At 41.6% G+C, this 21,499-nt stretch overlaps 1 protein-coding gene across 1 annotated transcript in view; it reads left to right on the plus strand.

The window, feature by feature from the left end:
• Nucleotides 1-5,105: 5,105 nt before the first annotated feature.
• Nucleotides 5,106-21,499, plus strand: part of LOC124069432 (complement component C8 beta chain-like) — a 33,335-nt gene continuing 16,941 nt past the window's right edge. The window contains exons 1-7 of the mRNA XM_046408597.1: nucleotides 5,106-5,230; nucleotides 11,195-11,334; nucleotides 14,477-14,575; nucleotides 16,373-16,504; nucleotides 17,775-17,894; nucleotides 18,967-19,005; nucleotides 21,121-21,186. Of these exons, the coding sequence (XP_046264553.1) occupies nucleotides 5,161-5,230; nucleotides 11,195-11,334; nucleotides 14,477-14,575; nucleotides 16,373-16,504; nucleotides 17,775-17,894; nucleotides 18,967-19,005; nucleotides 21,121-21,186 (666 nt within the window). The 5' untranslated portion in view covers nucleotides 5,106-5,160. The remainder of the gene's footprint in view (nucleotides 5,231-11,194; nucleotides 11,335-14,476; nucleotides 14,576-16,372; nucleotides 16,505-17,774; nucleotides 17,895-18,966; nucleotides 19,006-21,120; nucleotides 21,187-21,499) is intronic.

The following is a 21,499-nucleotide window of genomic DNA, read 5'->3' on the forward strand; positions in this document are numbered from 1 at the left end:
GGTGAACTAATGGGCCATGGCTGAACAGCCTGAGCTCAGAGGCTATCAGTTCCCCCTGGAAGGCCAGGAAGGCAGAGGAAGGGGAGAAGAAAGGACAGGTCCTTCTCTTTCTTTGGCTACAATATTTCAGATTTGCCTCAGATAAATCCTTTCATATGGTTTAGTTTATAGTACAGTGTCAATGCCTAGTTATATTATTTCTCCTGCTTACATTTTATGAAAAAGTTCCATTTGGTCTGTGGACAACAATATCAATCTGTTGGTTGGTCTGTTTGTTCAACCTTTTGGTCCAGACAGAAATATTTCAACAACCATTGAATGAATTGCTCTGAAATCTTGACATTCTTGGTGCACAGATGATGTAACCTAACCTTTCCTCCCAGCACCAACTTGAGGTTGAGAGTTGTGGATTTTGGTAAATTATTGAATGGTTTGCCATGTGTTTTGGACATTTATGTCCCCCTCAGGATGAAGTGCAATCATAATGTTGATCACTACACGTGTTCATCATCACACACAACTAATGTTACTTGGAGAACTAAGGACATTCTGCTTTCACCTTTCACCCTCAGCTGTACTTTGTGTTTTGTGTCAAATAACAGATGCCAGTATGCTAACACTCTAAACTAAGATGGTAAACATTAAAATTGTTTAACACAAGCATGTTAGCACTGTCAACATTGTTGTTCATGTTAACATTTAGCTCAAAGCACTGCTGTGTCTACAGCACTAGCATGGTAGACTCTTACTTGTTACTGTACACTTTCACTTTCATGTTTTTCTGTCTCTGTGGCCTTACAGCTTGCCATGACTGTGTGTAACAAGATTAACTCACTGAATCATATGGTCAGAAGTGTTAATAGATTGCAGCATTATACCAAATGCCCATATGTCCGTCAACCACTCACTGATTAGGAAACCATTTAGCACAAAGAAAGCAAATTAACCTATCCGTTTATCTTGTAAGACCTCATGAGACGACATTATTGTTGATTGTGAGAATGAGATAAGAGCTGATGTACACTAGGATAAAATGTCTGGACGTGGAAAAATAAAACATCACTCAACACTACTGATTAAAGGCTGTAGGTATGCAGAGAATATAAGTGGATGGCCTTCGCTGCTATAGCTGACACAAGGTAACACAGCAGGGCTATTTAGAGAAGCTTTGCAAGGCCAGGTTGTGACAGTTATGTCCCACTCCATAAGCTGGGATGCATTTTGTAACAAAGATGACCAGTGCGAGGTGCCAAAGCCGGTCTGTCGAACAAACCAGCCCCGGGCCATGCCAGGCTTGGCCAGGAGGAGACGGAGATGGTCCGGGCGACGAGTCCTCCCCGCTCCTCTGCAGTCACATGCAAGCTACAGAGTACAGACAGCACCTTCCACAGAGACCACAGTGAATGGAGGTGTAATTGGCCATATCCAGTGATAGATGGCTGTTCAACCTTTGTTACTCATCGGTGGCAGGATGCACGGAGACTTGTCTCACAATATGAGGTTGATTGTGCAGTCTATTAAACACCAGTCTCAGGAGGAAATGTTACTTACTGGAATGCTGAAGCTAAAAAAAAACCCCTTAAGAATGGTCTAATTTTTTAAATCAACGCTAATTCAGATTGCCCATTATATTTCAAACACGACTGAAAAACTGCTAAATGAATCATTTTCATTCATAGAGGTGACTAGGAAGATAGAAATCAATATAATTATTGCAAATTACAATAATAAATCAAAGATCCAAATTATAGTCTTTATTTCATTAAGAGCAAATGATTGTATCAAGCAAAGTCCCCATTTTATGTGCATTAAATCCATATTGTGAAGAACTGAAAGCAGTGACAAGACTCCAGGTTACAGCGTGAGTTTGATTGGCCTGTACTCCAACTCACTACAGATTATAGGCATCTTTCTGATAAACTGATCAAAAAACAAAAAATAACTGTTTGTCTTCATGGAGAAGATTCAAATCACATCTCCTCCCAATACACTGTTGCTGCATGACAAGATATGCGTACTGTACCTTCATGTTGCTCAGGGTGTGTAGTCCGCCGTGTGAAGGTACACATGCCTCACCTGAATAATCAATGGCTTTCATGATTGATATGCTTAGTGTTAAGGAAGAGAGAGTTGCCATACATCAGGTTTTCCCAAAGCATGCCTGTTTTTGTTCAATAATCCAGTTACGGGGTAAAGATTCTGATGCAAGCAGAAAACAGACATCTCAAGGGATGATTCGTGAAATACAGGCAAACAGAGACAAAGACAGTGGTGGGTTGATGGAAGGAAATGCAAGCAGAAATAAAATTGACTTCCCTCAAGGAAGTTTTCCTTTGCACTTGAGACAGGTAGTACTAAAATGAACAAATTAATAAATAAAGGGTGGCTTTTGTCAAGGGCTTTTGACATCCCCAAACAGTTGAGAGTAGCTGGAGAAACGAGTGATGCTCGTTAACTCTGACCCAAATCATAAGAGACACTGGGAGCTGTTAAAACACAGAGCAGATTGGGGAGTCTGGGTGACCTAGATAGCATTGCTTTTGACAAGCAGCCGTACATCACATTAAATCACTCTTCCGTCTAATACAATAAGGCATATCTCCCTCGTTGGTAATGAAAATTACATTCTGATAAGGTTCTTTGTGACATGGAAAATACCTCTTCCATCCCTGACACTCCAAGGCTCTTTTGGAGACATACTTATGGGGAGATTGCCCCTTCGCCTGAACCTAGGTGACATTATCTGCCTCATAAGCACACATGAGGGGTGACACATGGTCTAGCACAGCCACGCTCAAGGAGAACGGGTGGTGATGAGGCAATCGCAATGACCTGTTGTTCAAGGAAATGAAATGTGTCTTAACATCACAGTTCATTTTGGAATAATGGGAGGACTGAAGGACTTGTCTGCTGGAGGAGAAAGAGGCCTTGTGGAGCGACTACTTCAGATCAGTTATAGACTTTATATATTTATATACAGCAATGCATAAAACATCTGTTTGCTGAAAAAATGAAAAAAAAAATTACTTATAGTGGTATTTAGGCATGTATTTATCTATATGTGATCTCAGTGCACATGACTCTGTGATTCTGCAGCAGCGACCAGCACAGTATGATGAAAATGTTGGGTTTAAATATTGAATTAGACAAACATTTTATCATTCTGGTCAGACAGTAGACACCTGTGGGGTCACAAAAAAGAAAGACACAGCCAGTATCTGGATACATAGTAGCACATGTTTCTCCTAACATTTACCAAGGTAACTCTAGGTGACCAAACTACAAGTGTGGTTGCTAGTCCTCACAATCATTTGCGTTTGAAGTTCTAAAATGTAGATGTATTCTCTCTCTGAAGATATTTCATCACAACGTAATGCAGTGAAAGCGAATGGGATTCCATGTGGGGCAACATCTTAACAGTGACATCGTTATCCAGAGACAGTGTCCCAGTTACTCTGGATAATCCACAATCCTCACTGTGAATAGCTTTCTCAGGGGCTATTTTTTTGATAGACACTAGTTCTAGTGAAAACTGCTCACACTGAGTTCTGTGGATTATCCAGATTAACAGGGACCTTGTTTCTGAAAGCAACATTACCGCTGAATTTTATTCATTTCATGTTAAAATACAAACACACAAATTAAATTTAATATTTAAAGTCATTTGTAAAGTAATTTGGCTGTTGTATCACTTTTGTTTGTGAACAAAATTTTCCTTTAAGTTTAGTCTGAACACCATTTCAGTGGGCGCAAGAAGATGTCAGAAGAAGACAGTCTGGTTTTTATGATTTGGATGACCAGCTTAACAATTTTTTAAAAAATCTGACAGCAGAATCCCTCTCAGGAAGAGGGAAAATATCAATATATAACAAATAATTTAACCATATAAAAAATAATTACTCAAATATTACACTCACACCCTCGCTCACTCTCACCACACACACTCACAATGTCACACAGGATAATGTGTACCCGGTGCTCGATGTGCAGCAGCTCTTTTCAGGCCAGAGTGGGCTGAAGGCCTCTTTCTCCAACAATGGCCTATCACCATGCCAACAGAAGCGGTGCCAGTCGCGGTGCCAGCTTGGCACAGCCCCCGTGTTTGCAGTGGATGATTCAAGGGCATTAAAGCACAATGTGGGGGGTTCCAGTTTATAGGCGACCGTGCCAGGATTTCCACCAGAGTTTGCTTTGAAACAGCCTGTTATTCATTGCTCTCTGCTACTTCCCCTCCTCTCGTGCTGTTGGCCTGAGCTGGGGGCATTGACAGTCATTTTTTTTGAAAATTTGCTTTGCGTGTACAGAAGCATCGGTCATGCTTTAATGTTCTATATTTACTCACAAGCAATACATAAAATAAGATAATTAATGTTAAATATTTCGCCACAGGTCTCCTTCAAGGGTGGGCACTGAACAGCACGCGTTTGCTGCACTCTCATTAGGGATTGATGATCCAGAAGAGATAATAACGTCTTTGTTGATTTGTTAAATTGTTGCCTGCCATTTTGCATGTTAAACTAATGCTGTAATGAGAGATCAAGGGGCATGTGTTTGTCATTTTCATTTTTAACCACCTCTAGTTTAACACTAAATGTTATCCCTCCCCTTGCAGTGCTCTGAGCAAGTGACTGTGATGGGCTGTTGGACTGCATCTGAAGTACTTCACCAAAGAATAATATCCACTCCTGACCTACTCTGAAGAACAATATTTCATTCAATCAATGCTGCAGTCTCCCCTGGGGGGAATTACTCCTGAGTAATAGGTGGGCCCTCAGAAAAGAGCAGCAGTAGACCATGTGATACTTGACCTTCACGGAGAGAACTCAGGTACACTTCAGGAGATGTCAAATCTGATCTGAAGCTTTTCTCGAGAGGATCACCCAGCCTCCAATTCAGTCATCTTTTCATGTGTTGTTTAGCAGTACTCAAACACCATGGGCCAACAGTGACGGACTGCAGGTATCAGTGCTGGATCTTCATTTATTGAGGAGTACCAGACATCTCACCATGGATTTGAAAGAGATTTTCTCCACCAAAGAGCAACTGTGAGAAACACTGGAGTGGAGGGAATTGGACACTGGGAGTTGGGAGGATTAGCTTGTGTGCTGCTAACCCATGGTGGATCTGCTGTGAGCAGAACAAGGGACTCAGCAGTGGAGGATGTCAGCAGAGGCCGAGCTCCAGCCGGGTGTCAAAACCAGCCAGCGGAAGGAGTCCAGGAGGATCAAAGGTACGGGAAATTCTGCCCTGCTAATGCACTGGGATTATGTCCTGCATATTGCATGACAGCTCTGTAATTCTGTTATGACGATGCAAATAAGACATGTTTGATTGTTCGTTCATTCATTCATTACGTTCATACGGAGTATATCATTTTGTGGAATGAGATAAAAGTCTGTTTGTAATGTTGAGGGAAAAGTGCTCAAACGACAAGAAACATCTATAAAAGGTATTCGGGACAAAATGAGAAACTGGCATCTTTCTCACATTTGGCAGGGAGTGAACATAACCTTAAGTCATGTTTGGATTGAGCTAAATAACGCTGGACTACGAGGAGAGAAGCTTCACTCAGTCAAGTCCGCCAAGAGGCTCCCTGTCTCATTCCAGGGATCCAGATGTAGTAACAGCTATTCCATGTAGCCCCAGGGTTCAGTAGCGGCATGATTTAGGTGTCACGGACAGGGTAATTCACACCCTGTCGCTTTGATGAACGGCGTAAGTGATGTAATAGAACGAGGCATTCTCTGAACGTTCACTGGAGATTGAAATGGGATTGAATTGGCTGAGAGAAGGAAAGAAGAGGAGATGGAGTGAAATTCCCAACGAAAGGAAAGGAAGAGGATTCTTTCTCGTTTACCCATCCACTGTTGATCCTTTTTTCTCATTTCTCCACCCATGAATAAAGTCACTCCAGCTAGTCCAGTAAATCTGGCTTCTGTGGGCAGGCTGTAACCAGGCCGCGGGGCCAGGTCCTCTGTGGCTGTTTCACTGGCCCTGTCAGCTTACTCAGATAAATAGCCGTGCTGGAGGAGGGACCATTGATTTGAATTAAGTGGAAGGGGGGGAGAGCAGACCGAGGTAGCTATTACACATGTGGCCATGCAGCTCATCGAAGGCGGCTATCAGCACAGGCTATCAAACCCTGACTTACCGTGTTGATCACGTGTGCTGCAGGGACCATTGTCACAATCAGCAAAGATGCTATTTAGATCCATATAAATGGAAATAGGGCAACATAAATGCACGCAGACTGCCTTGCAGCACTGCTGGTGGTGGTTGGGAGCAAGCTGGGGCCAGGAAGAGGACTGCTGAGGATCAGGTTGATGACACGTTTTTCCACAAAGCTCTTTTTATGTCCATATGGGTGAGAAGCAATGTGTGAAATTGGGTGTGATTTAAAGGGTAAGATTACCATCATTTTATATTTTTAAACAATCTGAAAGGAAAGACCACAGTCAAGTATGTTTGAATCTGTTTTCCTTTTCCATCCTTACCCCATCTGTTACAATCCAGCCAAAGCCCATTCATATCACCTTTGTGGAGATATAAATATTTTTTAAGGTTGCAAATATATAATTTGTTTTTAAAAAGCTCAGTAATTCCCAAAGACTACAGGGAACTGTAGTTTTTGGCAAACATTACTCAAACAGAGTACATAGTGCAGTATTCCCAGCAGTATTCCCAGTATGATAGAGTATGTGGGATTGACTGTAATTTATTTAACAGTGATGTGCTGAGTGGAGTGGATTGTCATGCCTTCACTAATAAGGAGGCCCCATGAAATCACTGGCCTGAACAAAGAAATAGTTCCTGCATGTTAACTCCCCGTTGTTGTTTTACATTTCAGTTTGTGCATGAGTTAAAGATGCAGCATGTTAATTTGAGAGCGTTGATGGATGTAGTTTCAACAAGGTCAGGCTTGAGTTGAGACCAGTCTTCTCACCTATAAAGCAAATAAGCATATTTCCCAAAATGTCATTTAACATGCAACAAACCTAATTCTGCAGTTTTGACCATAAGGAGCCAGTGCAGCTGAGGTGACTGCTGTAGTCACATATTCACACACACCCCCATCTGGCTGCATAGGTACAACATGTGAATGAGACAACTCTGGAGTTTCTGGGAGGCGTGACCCTCTTCTTTTGTCGAATCCTTTCCACCTCCACACACCTGCACATAACATGTCAAGAGTTTCTATTCAAAAATTTAAACATATTATCATATCTGTAATGTTGTTACTTAATTTTAAACTTGAATCCCTAACACTATTTGTTACTTAAAATGTAATTACATTATCGTAGCATGTTACTCAATAATATGTTTTTGGCCAATTCTTGATTTTGATGGCCACACAGACACTTGTTAGCAGGAGAGGGTGTTTAAAATAAGGAAAAGCTAGAATATTTCCAACCCTAATGCATGTGCTGCATTCTTGCATATTGCCTTGTAATTCATTTAAAGAACTGATATCAGAGAATATCACTATGTTTGGAAAAGTCCAAACTCACTGCAGCAACCTCTGACTGTTTTGGTAAAGCCAAAGCTCTTTTCTATCCATCAACAGAATTACTTTACATGCGTGACTTTACTCTATCTCCATAGCAACTGTTGCTCCCCCACTGTAATCTCAGCACAAAAAAGAAGAATCATCTCAGAAAGAGAGAGACAAGGAATGGAGGACAGAGAGACACAGGGGTGGGGGGTGGGGGGAATTAGACAGAGGATTAAATCACCTGTCAGCTGAATATATGTCACTGGAAAGATTTAAAGAGGAAGTTCAAATACTAACCATTTCACCCTGTTCAAATACCCTTTCCCACATTTAAACAAATCATTTGTTGGTACGCTTATATATCTGTCCATCACACTGCTGCACCCTGACTGTGATTATAGCACCATAGAGCCCCTACCTAACGAATGATCTCACCCATCAGCACCCAGTACACATCACTACCTGCATGTGTCTCTGTAGCAATTCAACAGTCTGTTCACTGCACTGGCAATGCTGCACAATATCCCTCATTAACTCTCTAACTGCTTTAACGATCAGTCATTAAACCAAAACCTCACTCTTGTGTCACAGTTGGGTTGAGGAATTTTGACATCAGTGTGGGTTGGACAAAGGAACACGTGCTGCTGTTAATGTTCGGAAATGTGTATCAGTGTTTGCTGAGGCTTATGAAAGTTATCTTGTGCACATGGGTGAGGCAGATGGCAGGGACATATTTGCCCTCCTCAGACATTCATTCTTTTTGCTGCTGCTTAAAGCCATCGACCACCTGCACTGATCAGACATACCTAGTGTTTTCATTTCAAATGTCCTGTGCAGAAACGCACAAAATAACACTGTAGTGTATGTAGGTGAACACATGACTCCATAGGCATTACCACAGACTTTCACTATAGCTCAGTGGATCATGTGTGAGTGGCCTACTAGCAGACAGGAACATTTATAGGAAGATACAGGCAGACGTAGATACATACTCTGAAAAGTTCAAAGGTTAAGCTGCCTCTATGCCCAGATCCTCAACAAAAAGTTTCTTGTTGCCAAGTCCTTATATCTGGAGGGGCACTTCTGACTCTCCATCTGTTGCCATCTGTCCCTGCACTGTCCCCATTCTAGTGTGGCAAGGAGGAGGATGCAGCACTGTGATCAGAGACAAGCCCTGAAACAGTATGGTGCAGGGCGAACAGTAATTGTTCTCTCCATGGTCCTGGTCCAGGGCCTGTGTTTCAGGTGGATGACTGTAGCGTTTGCTTTGAATCCCACTGATGTACACACTGTTAAATCTTGGCTCTATTTTTGGAGATTTTGCAATTTTATGTGATTGAAGATCTCCATTAGATTGTTTGAAAATGTGGGTAACCGGAAGTATTGGGGGGTATAGTATAGAGATGTGATGGAGGTCCACCAGGACTCCCAAAAGGCAAGCATGTTGTCCAATGTGTAGGAGAGACTAAAGCAGACAATGCTTTAGGCAGCCTTCTGTCACAAAAATTATGAGCATCGGGCTCATGGGCCAGAAATATTGTGAGGACCATTCAACCTTGGGTAAACCCAGCAAGCCAGAGGAATATATGTCACCCCCACCCCCCTGCCACACACACACGCACACCTTCACCCGCTCTCTTCTCTTTTCTTGCAATGTGTAACAACATGAAACAGCATGCCCCGCAGCACTTTAGTTTTCAAATACAGCACACTCGCTCGTCTAGATCTGAACCCAGAGCACGTAGTATACAAGTTATGCCACTGTGTCAAGATTCTCATTCAGTATGCAAGGCCTAGATTTTTTGAGGATCTGTGCATAAACCTCTAAATCTCTCCTGAAGTGTTATTAGGGGGAAGCGGCGTGCTGTATGTAAAGAAACAAATGGCACAGAACATCTGGTTAAAGCTCATCTGAGAGGGCTGTGCTGAATTGGACCGATCGTGTTTAAAATGCAACTGGAGCACCATGCATTTTACATTACATTACAGAGCGTATGAGTCAGTAAAATCAGGATGGAATACATAATACTGTATGAATAGACTACAGTCACTGTATGAGGGACGGTTTGCAATAGTTATCGTAGAGTCTGGCCTCTCTTGTATCTGTCCTGCAGGGTTTAACACTCTGCTTTCCGGCATGTAAAATGTCCACAGTTTGTCTTTTTAGTAAGTATGTCATCAAACAGAGAATGTTAATTTCTTTACATGGATGCCACGTGCGTGCTAGACTGTGTCTGGTTGATGTACAGAGGTACACTGTGGCTGTTTATAAGACTCATTATCCTCTGGCAGAGAAACAAGTCTGAATTAGACCCAGATTTGACATTCGCTTGCTTAGAGACTTTAATGACTTTAGCATCTTCAAACCCTCCCCCCCTTCCGAGAATTGTGCCCTCATGAATTAGTAAGAGGGTGTGCATAGCCAAGACAAGAGCTTGCATTTGAACGTAGACATTTTTTCTGCATTTGCACAAGCCGCGTCATTTGCTCTTTTTCAAATTTACATTTTTCTTTTAAATTTTTACTTTTGCAGGGTTTGCAGAAGAAATTAAATTTTTATGCTAGATGTGGTAAGGACAGCACTATGTGTTTCTGAGATTAATAAAGCCATTTTGGTGTAATATGGTCTTAGAGTGCAGCCTGATAATCTTTGTTATGGATGTTAAACCTTGTTCTTTCACACACAGCTTAGCCAGCCACTTAAATGTGCCAATAACTGATGTACTGCATGTGTTCATGCCCTAGAATTGAGTGAGCCAGAGGCCTGAAAACTGTTAAATTCTCCAAGGTGCCAGTGACCTTGATTTTGAATCCTGCTATCTCGATGTGTAAATGCAGTGGGAGTCAGTGTTCCCTCATAACCAGCACAGGTTGTGAGGGATTGTTTTATGCTATGTAGACACATGAGATAGTGCTCGAGGCTCGCGTCCTCATAATCAAAATAGTTCGACGGCAGACAGAGCAGAGACGAAATGAGAAAGGTGTCAGTGTCAAGGTGGTGTCAGGGCAGCTGCAGAGATTGACAGACAGAATAATCAGCAGCAGGGATGGGAGGGAGAAGAGAGGTAAAGCTCGAGGCCATCCAGACACATACACTTACAAATGCCCCCCATCTCACACCACCATCCCCACCACCTAACATCCATCACCCAGAGAGGGCCTGGTGGATTGTGGGTGGCCACTGGACCGAGATGATTCACCTCAATAGTAACTATTCAAGCTGCTTTGTCACCATCAATAGCACCCATGGGAACCGTGGGCGTGGGTGAGGCGTCCAAGTAAGCACCCCCACTCAGCCACCACGTAACCTTCCACCCAAGCTCTTTGTGTGGATGCCCCACAATGCCCTTCAATAGGTGATGGCAGAGTGTTCTCTATGATCCAGTTGTTTTCTCATTTAGTCCACTGGCTTTAACCAACTTCATTTTCAATTTCAAGTTCAATTTTCTTTCAATCTTGCTCGCTGCTGCTAATTTCCTATTCATTCTGCATTTCCTATTCCATAAATATTTATACAGGCACCAGCTCCCACACATACACACACTGGCACACACACAGTAGTGTCTATACCCCAAGCAGGGCATGATACTGAAGTTGTAGGATTCAGTTGAGCTCACGCACCCTTGTTTCCTGTAAGAACTCTTTCATTTTCTCCTTCTTATTTCCCGTCCTCTCTTTTTCTCTCTGTCTCTCCCGGCACAGGTCAGGACCGCAGTGAGGCGGGGCTTATTAAGCGTTTCCGTGGAGATGGCGTGCGCTACAAGGCCAAGCTGATCGGGATTGATGAGGTGACAGCAGCGCGTGGGGACAAGTTATGCCAGGACTCCATGATGAAGCTGAAGGTGCAGACTTCTGTGTGTGTGTGTGTGTGTGTGTGTGTCTGTGGGGACATCACTGAGCCTTTTCACTCATCTCAGTCAGATTTGGAGAGGGCATGCTCGGACATGTCTCTATTGTCTGTTGAATGAGTCATGGGAGCTGTCTTGTCCTGTATATGACTCACTGAATGTCTAGAAAGAACTGACCGGATAGAACAAATAAAAGACCAACCACATTATTCTGTAGCTCTTTGTTATATAGAAAAAGCTGCTGTATAGTTGGTTTTACATATTTCGCAAAATTGTATCTTATTTTCCCTCTAATAGGCTGTTGTATTTTTAGCATTGCTCAAAGCTCTGCATTTATTCATACTGCTTTTTTGACCTTGGAGGTAGACCGGCTTCTTATTCTGGGAAGCTTAGAGCAGTATGTCACTTAAGGAGGAAATGTTCACTTTTTAGTGTTTAACTGCAGGAACCCCACCACCACCACCAACCAACCAACCCACCACCACCAATTTGTCTGCCTCTTAAATGTCTTTTCATGTCAGTCACAGCCTTCTATTTTTACAGCAAAGTCTATGATGTTATAGTTGTAGCACATATGCAAACTGTGATAATTGTGACCCAGATAATGTTTCAGCCAATGTTCTCTAATAGTGCTATAATTTATATATATAATTTAAAATAGGTCAAATTCAGCACTACAGTAAGCAGTGAAGTAAAATGTCTACTCTACACAATCTAGAGTATTAGTGATTGTGGATGAAAATATTGAGTATTCTTGAAATTATTTTGATTTATGTGTTCTAAAATGTAGTGTAAATTTGGTGTTCCCAATGCCACTTGTTACTGTTGATATGTCAGCCAAGCTTTCCATTCTCACATATTTGAAATATTTGAAATTTTGAGGACTTTTTAAAAAACACAGTGTCCTCATCTAGTGTCCTGAAGCTAAAGCTAGATGTCCTCACCAGTTCATGATCCATGCAAAGACAAGGAGATAACGAAACTGCACTGTTCTTGCAATTACCCCTATTGTTATATATATGTGATGAGGAAATGTAAGATAAGTTGTATACTTAGATATTTAACATGTTGGGGTTGATTGTTCATATTTACCGCATAAACTTGGACTTTGGATTAATGTGTTAACTTAAACTAAATTAAATTAATTTAAAGCTCTCACAGATAAGTTTGGCTGGGGTTGTATAAGATTCCCAAATCAAAGCTGTAGCCTATGCTCATGTAGAAACACCCAGGACCTCTGGGTAAATATTAAACAACTGGTGTGTTAGTCACAAATGGGACTTTTTTAAACCTCTAATCTCCCAAAATAAGGTAGTTTGAAATGCCCCAAATCTTGGAAGTAAAACTGAGTTCCCACGGTTGGTATGTTGTAGCTTATGTTAGATAAACACACCGTTAAAGCAATTTATTATATCCTTGCTTGCCTTGTTATTGGGGTAAAAACTAAGCTGTCTGCCAAACTTTTTAAGTGCTACTAATAGCACACCAACATGTGGAGAAATCCAAAACCTGACAGACTTACAGTTGTGCAATTACTGTTCAGAGAAGAGGTTTAGCAATGATCAATTATCAATATAAATTACATATTGCTCAGAAATAGCTTGCTTAATCTCCTCAGACATTTATTCTGTGTTTCCTCAAATGCCAACTTTGGTTACTGGCTTCAAAGTATAATGTAGGAAATACTAAGTGCTCCCTTTGTTGAAGAACTAGCACTTAGGCATCTTCCCTGTACTGTAGGTGGCTACAGGATAAATCCCTCTCCAAAAGGGGATGTATATGTGTGGCTTTTTAAGTATCTTCTCGCAGACTTTGCTGGAGCTTAAATGTGTGGGAAGTCCCAGGAGAAGAGCAGTTGCCTGAAGGAAAAGCTTCTCATTGCCCATATCCATTCCAAGTGATATGCCCAATAAAACAACTTTTCCCTGCCTTGATCTGACATTTCAGCAGTGCCCTCCATGTGGCTCCAATAGTTACTAGCCAGCAGCCCGTTACAGTCAATGGAGCCGTTGATACAGACCTGCTATTATCTGGACAGGGGATAGGGGAGGGGAAAGGGTCTCTATTGAGCTGCCTCTTGCTGCCTTGAGGATTAATCCACCAAATGGAGCAGCCGATGGCTGATTGACAACATCCATCGACTCTCCTGCCCGCTTGCCTTGCTCTCACTTACTTCATCTCTTCCTTATCCCTGTTGCTTGTTCGGCTCTTTATCCTTCTCTCTTTACCCATTTTCTCTTTACCCTCCTTTTATCCCTTCACACCCCCTTTTCTCATTTATGTATACATTTATGTATGCAAAGATGGATGGATATCTGTTCTTTAATATCTCCCTGCAGAAGACGAGCTTGATGGTGATTAATGCAAGACCGGTAATTGGGTGTTAAATATTAGCTAAGCTGTAAAGAAAAAATCTGAGGTGGATGGTGGCTGATGTAGAGGTCGACCACTCTTCAGTATTACTTGGCCTGCAATTTTGTCGGACGTATTCAGCACCGTAGGCAGGTCTTTCTTCTCCTCCTCTTATCTCCTTTCCTCTTTTCCCTTCTTCTGTCTTCTCTCACAGGCTTTGTTCTATGAAAGACATGTCAGGCGCACAGGTTACGTCAAACGGAACATGGTGGAAATGTTAATTGTTTTCTTTATTAGAGCTGAGAACATAAGAAAAAGGAGCTGCTGAGATCCATGGGAAAACAGACTTCAAAGGCTGGATTGGTTGTTCGGTCAGCACTATGGGAAGTTGTCTGAGCGAGCTGGTCGGTCAGCAGTGTGATCCATTCTGTCAGCAAATCTCTCCTTATTGTTGTTAGCTAGCACTTGTGTATGTCACACTGAAGTGCGGGAGACCTGCTTCAGGAAAAGGGTGAGAAAAAAGGTGTTTGGTGAAAAAAGCCCTCAATAATAATAAGACTCGCTGCACAAGGCAACATGTGAATTCCTCTGAGAGTGAAGCTTTAAGAAGAGGCACATGAAAGAACATTCTGTCCTATCACACCTTATGTAACTTCTGTCACCCTATCCCCCAATCTCCCACTGTCACACTCACCTGAGTCGGAAGAGAAGAAGGCTCACTGTCTTTCATGCTGAGCTCATATCCTTTCATCTCCTCATGTCATTTTTCTTTAATCTCCTGCAGGGAATGGCTTCCTCGGCACGTTCCAAAGGGGAGCACAAGCAGAGAGTCTTCTTGACAGTCTCTTTTGGCGGGATCAAGATTTACTGTGAAAGATCAGGGGTGAGTAGCATGTCAGCAAGTGGGCCCGTGGCAGCGCTGCACCGCAAGGCCTCTGCCAGCTGCTGTACTGTGAACCTACAGTATAGGACATCCAGAGGGCAGGCGCTCGCATGGTTCAGTTCACAAAGACTGCCAGGGCCGCCATCTTGTAAGCCTGGCTGGCTAGGTTGACATATTAGCCCAACTGCAATACCTGCACAGAGGGAAGATGGTTCACAAGGTTCTGTTGAGGTAAAAGGTGCCATTTTCATAACTACATCAAATTCAGAGAGAGGCAGTAACAAGCTATCCACAGGACAGAGTCCTTTAGCTCCTAAAAATTGAACTTGACAGGATTACAGGTCTTGCATTTGATATTTAACCCTGGGTAAGATGGTTTAACACCTACTGAGGTAATATTAGGGGTATGCTGCTGCAGGGCTTTTAAGATCATACTGTCTTCCTGTTAATGGTAGCTCAGTGAGCAATGTTATGGCAGTGTTATAAGACGGACTGTTTCCGTCTCCATCCTGGCTTCCATCCCCCTGGCGCACTCAGAGCCCTGCTGTTCCATTACAGGATGATCGAGGGGCTCGGCTCTTCCTCGTCCTGGGGCGTAGTGTTGGCTAGATAGGCCCACTCTGCTCATCAGCGCTAACCGATAATTAGCACTCGGTTCCACCCCTTAATGATCATTGCCGCTAATGCTAATTACACCACAGCTCCACCTCAGCTGTCATTAGAGCTAAACTGATAATTACGCAACAGCGCTTGTCCCGTGGCTGCCGACCCTTACGCCACCACCAACCGTCTATCCCCACCCCAAAAAAAAATATGATAATAGTCCATTCTAATATGACTGGTAGTGATGGTGGTGCTTTTGCCTGTAATGGAAAAGAACATTAAGCCTCCCGCCACCACCAGCCAGTTCACCAGCTTTTGACAAGCTCATTTGTTGTTTTGAAAATCATGCCCCTAATGCGTTTCATTTTATTTACTGATTACTGGCAGTAAATAACTCTCCACACTTAATATCCCACTTGAGTTATTATGTTGGAAATGGGGATCACTCCAGCGCAGGCAGCGTCAGTAAGCATTCAGATTGAAATACTTTATGTAAAGCTGGCATGATTCTCTGCTGAATTGAGAGGACTAGTCATATTAGTTTTGTATTTTACATTAATCTGAGGCGTTACTAGCGACACTCCCTGCTGAATATCAGCTAATATTCAAATGAAAGCTCCTCCACAGTGCCTAAGCTTATCTCTGCTAATAGTGGAGCGGCAGGTGGATGTGCCTGAGTGACAGCTGAGTTAATCTCTGTGTGTATATATGGGTGTGTGTCTATATTTTGTAAGATTTTTCAGGGTCTGTGGTACATGTCTGTGTTTCAAAGCTGCCCATGCATTCAATTTTGGAACCTTTAACGAGTCACCAAGTTCTTGCTGATATCAAAGCTGAACATTAAGAGATGGCCTCCACTACTGTAGTAACTATAGTTTCTCTATGTAGCGGAGATTCGAACAGCCCTGAATCTCTCCTCTCTTTGTCAGAGACTTTTAGACTCACTCTGTGTTGGTTGGTTGCGTTTGGCTTAACAATGTTTATGTTTAAAGCAGGTTTGACCTACTTTTCCTGCCAACACAGTATGCAGTACTTGTACTTGTAAAACATTAAAAGAGGAAGACATACAAATTAAACAAGACATGTTTTTTTGCATCAAAAAGGACAGCAAGACACACACTAGATTGTGTGTGTATCTTATTTCACATGGCCCACATGGCCTTTCCTTTAATACTTTACATCCCTGCCACATAGGTGCTCCTGCATCACCATTCAGTCCACGAGATCAGCTACATCGCCAAGGACACCAGGGACCACCGGGCCTTCGGCTATGTCTGCGGGAAGGAGGGCCACCACAGGTTTGTGGCCATCAAGACTGCACAGTCAGTAAGTGCTCTTCCACTCTGCTAGAGTTATTTTTAAAGTCTTGGAGTCAAGTCTAAGTCAAGTCGCAGGTCCTTCACAGCAATCCCAAACCAACAACCCTAAAACACTACAACAACACTAAAACTACACGAGATCTTGCCATTTTCCTTTCTAAGTTGCATTAAAGTGAAAGTGTTTAAAGTCAAAATTCATGCAATTCAAAGGCTTAACAATTAAATAGTCAAGCTGTGCAAGGCCTTGGATGCACTTATTTTGATTAAAATCTGAGCTTAAATTTGAGCTTTTGATGTCAAGTCCCAAGTTCTCACTTTTAAGTGTCAAGTCTACAGATGTGCATTCATCACAGCTCAGGAGCTTCTGTGCAGATTTATGAAATACACAAACAATGGTTTCACTGCCCAGAAAGAAAACTCTGCTGTGATGTGGATTGTAGATCACTTCAGTAACATGTAAAAATAAATTGTCTGTTGATTTGTCTCTTCATGCAGGAAACTGCCATATGTTCATTTTACTCCAGTGCTCTGAGCTGTAACTCCACCTTAGTTGTTCTAATCTTAGAAACAAACCAATATCAATATTAATGTGCAGCTGCTGCTCACCTCTACTGTATTACTTTCAGGTCAGTTGTATTTACAACAAAGTTGACTAGATAGATACTAAGTTAACAATCAGATATTGACTTAATTTCTGAAGTATGATCATCGCTTCCCACTGTGTGCTGAGACTGTGGGGAGAACAAACATTTACATATTCTCCATTCATATGAAGTATTCAGCATGAGTTAATACATTCATGATTACATAGAGAAAATAAAAACATAGAAATTAATCATGTAAAGGTCACAAAACATGCTCAATATATAACAAAAACATACTGATTGAACTGTTGAGGATAACAAGAATTCATCATACAGACTAACTTTTTGCTTTCTAATGTTACTAAAGATTTTAAGATCCTTTTTTCAAAGATAAAAAGAATTACACAGCATTCCTGTCATGCTTTTCGTCTCCTGCATCTTCTAATTGGATTTGCCATTTTTCCTTCCTTTTTCCTTGCCTTTCCTTTCCTTTTCCACTTCTGCCTGCTCACCCACGTATATTTATCTTCCCAAACACTGCTGTTCATTTACATGGATCTCATTACGATACTCTTCTCTTATTTCTTCCTTTGTCCGTGTCTTGATGTCCCTCCCATCCGTATGTCCCTCTCTTTAACTCCATTCTTTAAATTTCCACATCCTCTTTCTTCTCTCCGCACCTCTCTCATCCAGGCGGAGCCTCTCATCATTGACCTGCGTGACCTCTTCACGCTCATCTATGACATTAAACAGCGGGAGGAGATGGAGAAGAAGGCCCAGAAGGACAAACAGTGTGAGCAGGCAGTCTACCAGGTAGGACCAAGTTTAGCGCCGGGATTTTAATTTTGGATGGACCGAAGTGATTTTGAACAAGCGTCTTTTAATTAGAGTACTGTTTGCCTTCCTTTGACAGTTTCCAAGTAGTCCCATTACAACATTAATGACTGATATCTTTCTGTGGTTATGACACTTTAACTCTTTTTCTAAAACATTTTCAATGCCAAGATAACTCCTGGCACAAGTGGTTGTGTTGCAAAAATGAAACGTAGAATCCTAGCTGTCGTGTTTATCTGTGGATTGCATAGACTAATACATCCATTAATTTAGAACACTGGTACTGTCATTATGTTTCAGGAAATGCAATCAGTTTGGATGATCGAGTGGATTGTTGTTGGTTAAAGTTGCAAGGAGAGAGACTGACTGCTGAGTGAGCTAGACTGACTAGTCTGAGCTTTGAAGAGACAATCAAGTTGTTTTCTCCAGGATTTTCTACTCTCAGAAAAGAAGAAATTAGATAGTGACTGCATCTAATCTCTTTATTGTGTAATTTAATAATTATACGTTTAATAATTAAAAGTGAAAGCTGAGGCGATAATATCTCTCGCAGTCATTGGGCGAGTTGTACAAGTGGGTGGGCCATTTTTGTTTTTTCTCAGTTTCATTCCCCATTCGGAGGTGAGATCACACGTTACAGTTTAGCCAGCAATTCATTCACACAACAGAAATCTTAACACTTTCTAGCTTCCTCTGAAGTGCATTGCAGACTGTTTGACTGCACTATTGATTCCTATGTTGAATAACTGAATATTATGGAAATGTAACAAACAACACTTGTCTTTGTTGTTTGTTTGTTTTTTTTTGCTGCAGTCAGGCTTGTGTGGCAGGAGATGTATGCACTGGTGTGTCTGTGATATACAAAATCCCTTTTTCATTAAAAGACAACACATTGTCAGCCTGTAATAATGCTTGCTCGCCATATAAGACACACTGACTTGTTTTCCATCCTTCCTCCATTTATTCCATAATGACTCTGTAAATTGGGCTGCACTGTATTACTGATGAAAAACAAAATGTGTCATCTCACTTCTGTCCTGCCACTGCACAGACCATCCTGGAGGATGAAGTGGACGATCCAGTTTACCAGGTAGGTCTGTAGGCACACAGAGCAGAAAACAAAACACTGCTGACTCTGATGCTTTTCTAGCTTCACTGGTGCTGTTTTCACTCTGAAAGCTTGGAATTTAAAATAAAATTAAAAAAAAAAAGAAACATCCTTAATTTAAATACCTCCTCCAGTCACTGATCTGCTTGAATTAATGATTCATGATATTCCACCATTCCAGTAATACACAGTAGACCATCCTAGTGGACAGTTTTGTTCAGTCATTCAACTCCCATTTGCCAGTGCAGTGTTGTAAAACCATATTTTTTAAGTTGATCTGTGTCAGTGTTCTGATTTCTTCCAAAGACATGCCCCCCCCCCTTCCCCGACTGGTTGTTCCCCCGCCCTTTTTGCCCTGTGCATTTATTTGGCTGGACATGAATTTTTTTCCTCTGTGTTTGCTCACACTGAATACAGACAACACTAACTCTTACTCTGAATGCTATGTTCAGTGGTACGTCCAACCACCTCCCAGATCACCTCTGTTCTTTGCTCTTGAAATTGTGTTTTGCATTAAGTCATTCCATTTGCAGCTTTCGTTTATGTTGATGTTGATTTCCAAAACTCCAAACTGTGGCCAGAATCTTAAAAAGAGTACTTTGACATGTCCTCACACTTTGTTGCTGAGAAGATCACATCTGTGCATTAACTATATAGCTGGAGCCAAAGACTGGAGACATGGGGAAGCAGCTAGCCTGGTTCTGTTGAAAGGGAACAAAAACTCCCTGCCAACACCTTTAATGCCTGCTAATTAAAACATCCTCTGTCCTCACTAAAATACTTGTTGTCTGGGTTTAGCTGGACAGGAGCACCTTAAACACTGGATAATGCAGTGATATTTCTTTTGTGAACATCTAAAGAACTGAAGTTATTAATCCTATAATATACTCACTCTTTCCGACACTAAAGATGTCTGACTGAAAGTAATGGTAACATTGCATCCACAGCGCTTGATAATATTACATGAACTTACCTTTTTAAAGCACCGTGCTGCCTGTGTGTTTCTGAAGTTTGCTCCAGCCATTTCGCCGCTGCTTGTTCTCCTAATTCTCAGTGGAGTCTAGAGGAATTTATTCTATAATGTAAGGTGATTCTTCGTAACAATAATGCAACAGGCAAAACAGATCAACTTCTTAGCAAGAGTTAGGATACTGTTTTACTGATCAGGGGCTTGGCTACATCATGTGATTCCACAGATGTCTGCAGGTCACTGAATAAGACTGGAGAATTTTTAGACATTACAATAATAGTTTGTTTGTCCGTCTTTCAAATCATCCTTTAGCATTTATTTGTTGACTGAAAATGGAGTACACCTGTCACAGATCTCATTTTCTATGATCACTTTTTTTATTTAGTATATCGCTTGTTTTTGTTGTGAAAAGTATGTCCTCAATGAATATGTTTCATTATTGTTTTGGAAAAATTCAACACTATCAAAAGCTGCCAGAGGAATTTGTTTTCAGTGGACAGACTGAGATAAGATAAGCTAAGCTAACCAGCTGCTGGCTCCAGCTGCATGTTTAATCTACAGATATGAGAAAGGAATTGATCTTCTTGTCTTATTCTCAACAAAAAAGCAAATAAACAGATTTACCGAAATGTCAAACTATTTCTTCAATTTGAGATCCACTAATAGATTTATCAAAATCAGCCTTAAGAGGAGATACTGGCTGACTTGAGGACTTGTGATCTCAAGCAAATGTCCTGACCTTCGGGTCTATTTTCTCTCAAGGAGGTGAAGCATCACATTGCTGATGTTGAAGAGAAACCTCTAGATAATACCTCCACGTTGCCTTGAACTACTGCCTGACCTATTATACTTGTGCTCTTTCCTCTTCCCACCTCACTCTTTTTTCTTTCTCTCTTCATCTCCCCCATTCCTCTTTCCCATGCCCCATTTTTTACACCCTTCATATTCCTGATCTCATTTCACTCCCCACTCAACACCATCCTCGCTCCCCTGTGCTTTCATTTATTCTCATCATGTATCACTCCCTTGTTGTATCTCTCTTGTTTTATATGCCAACCTTTCTCTTTGTCTTCCCATCTCATTATTCTCCGCACCTCTATGCCTTGCCAACTACTTCTGTTCTATAGTACATAGTGTTTGAGGCTGGACACGAACCCCTCCGCGGCCCCCAGTCAGAGGAGAGCGTTTATCAGGTACAAAGACAAGCATTGCCCCTCTTTTTTCTCTCCCTCTTCATGCCCTGTGATCAATAATAATAGTAACGGTACTAACAACATGACTTTGTATCGTGTAAGAAGTTACAAAGTGCAGATTATTTTTGAGCAAAGGATTTTCAGAAGTAGATCAAACTAAGAGTTCTGTTTCTTTAATGCAGCTGAAGATGAAAAAACCACAGAGAAAAGAACCAAATGAAGCTGTGAGCTCTCTTAAAAAGGTTTCAGTTCATGTAAAAGTTATATTCCATAATATTTTAGCCCTGGTTGATTTGGTGAAACCTGTGGTTAA

The sequence above is a fragment of the Scatophagus argus genome, chromosome 13, assembly GCF_020382885.2.
Source record: "Scatophagus argus isolate fScaArg1 chromosome 13, fScaArg1.pri, whole genome shotgun sequence".
In the NCBI taxonomy this organism is placed as follows: Eukaryota; Metazoa; Chordata; class Actinopteri; family Scatophagidae; genus Scatophagus; species Scatophagus argus.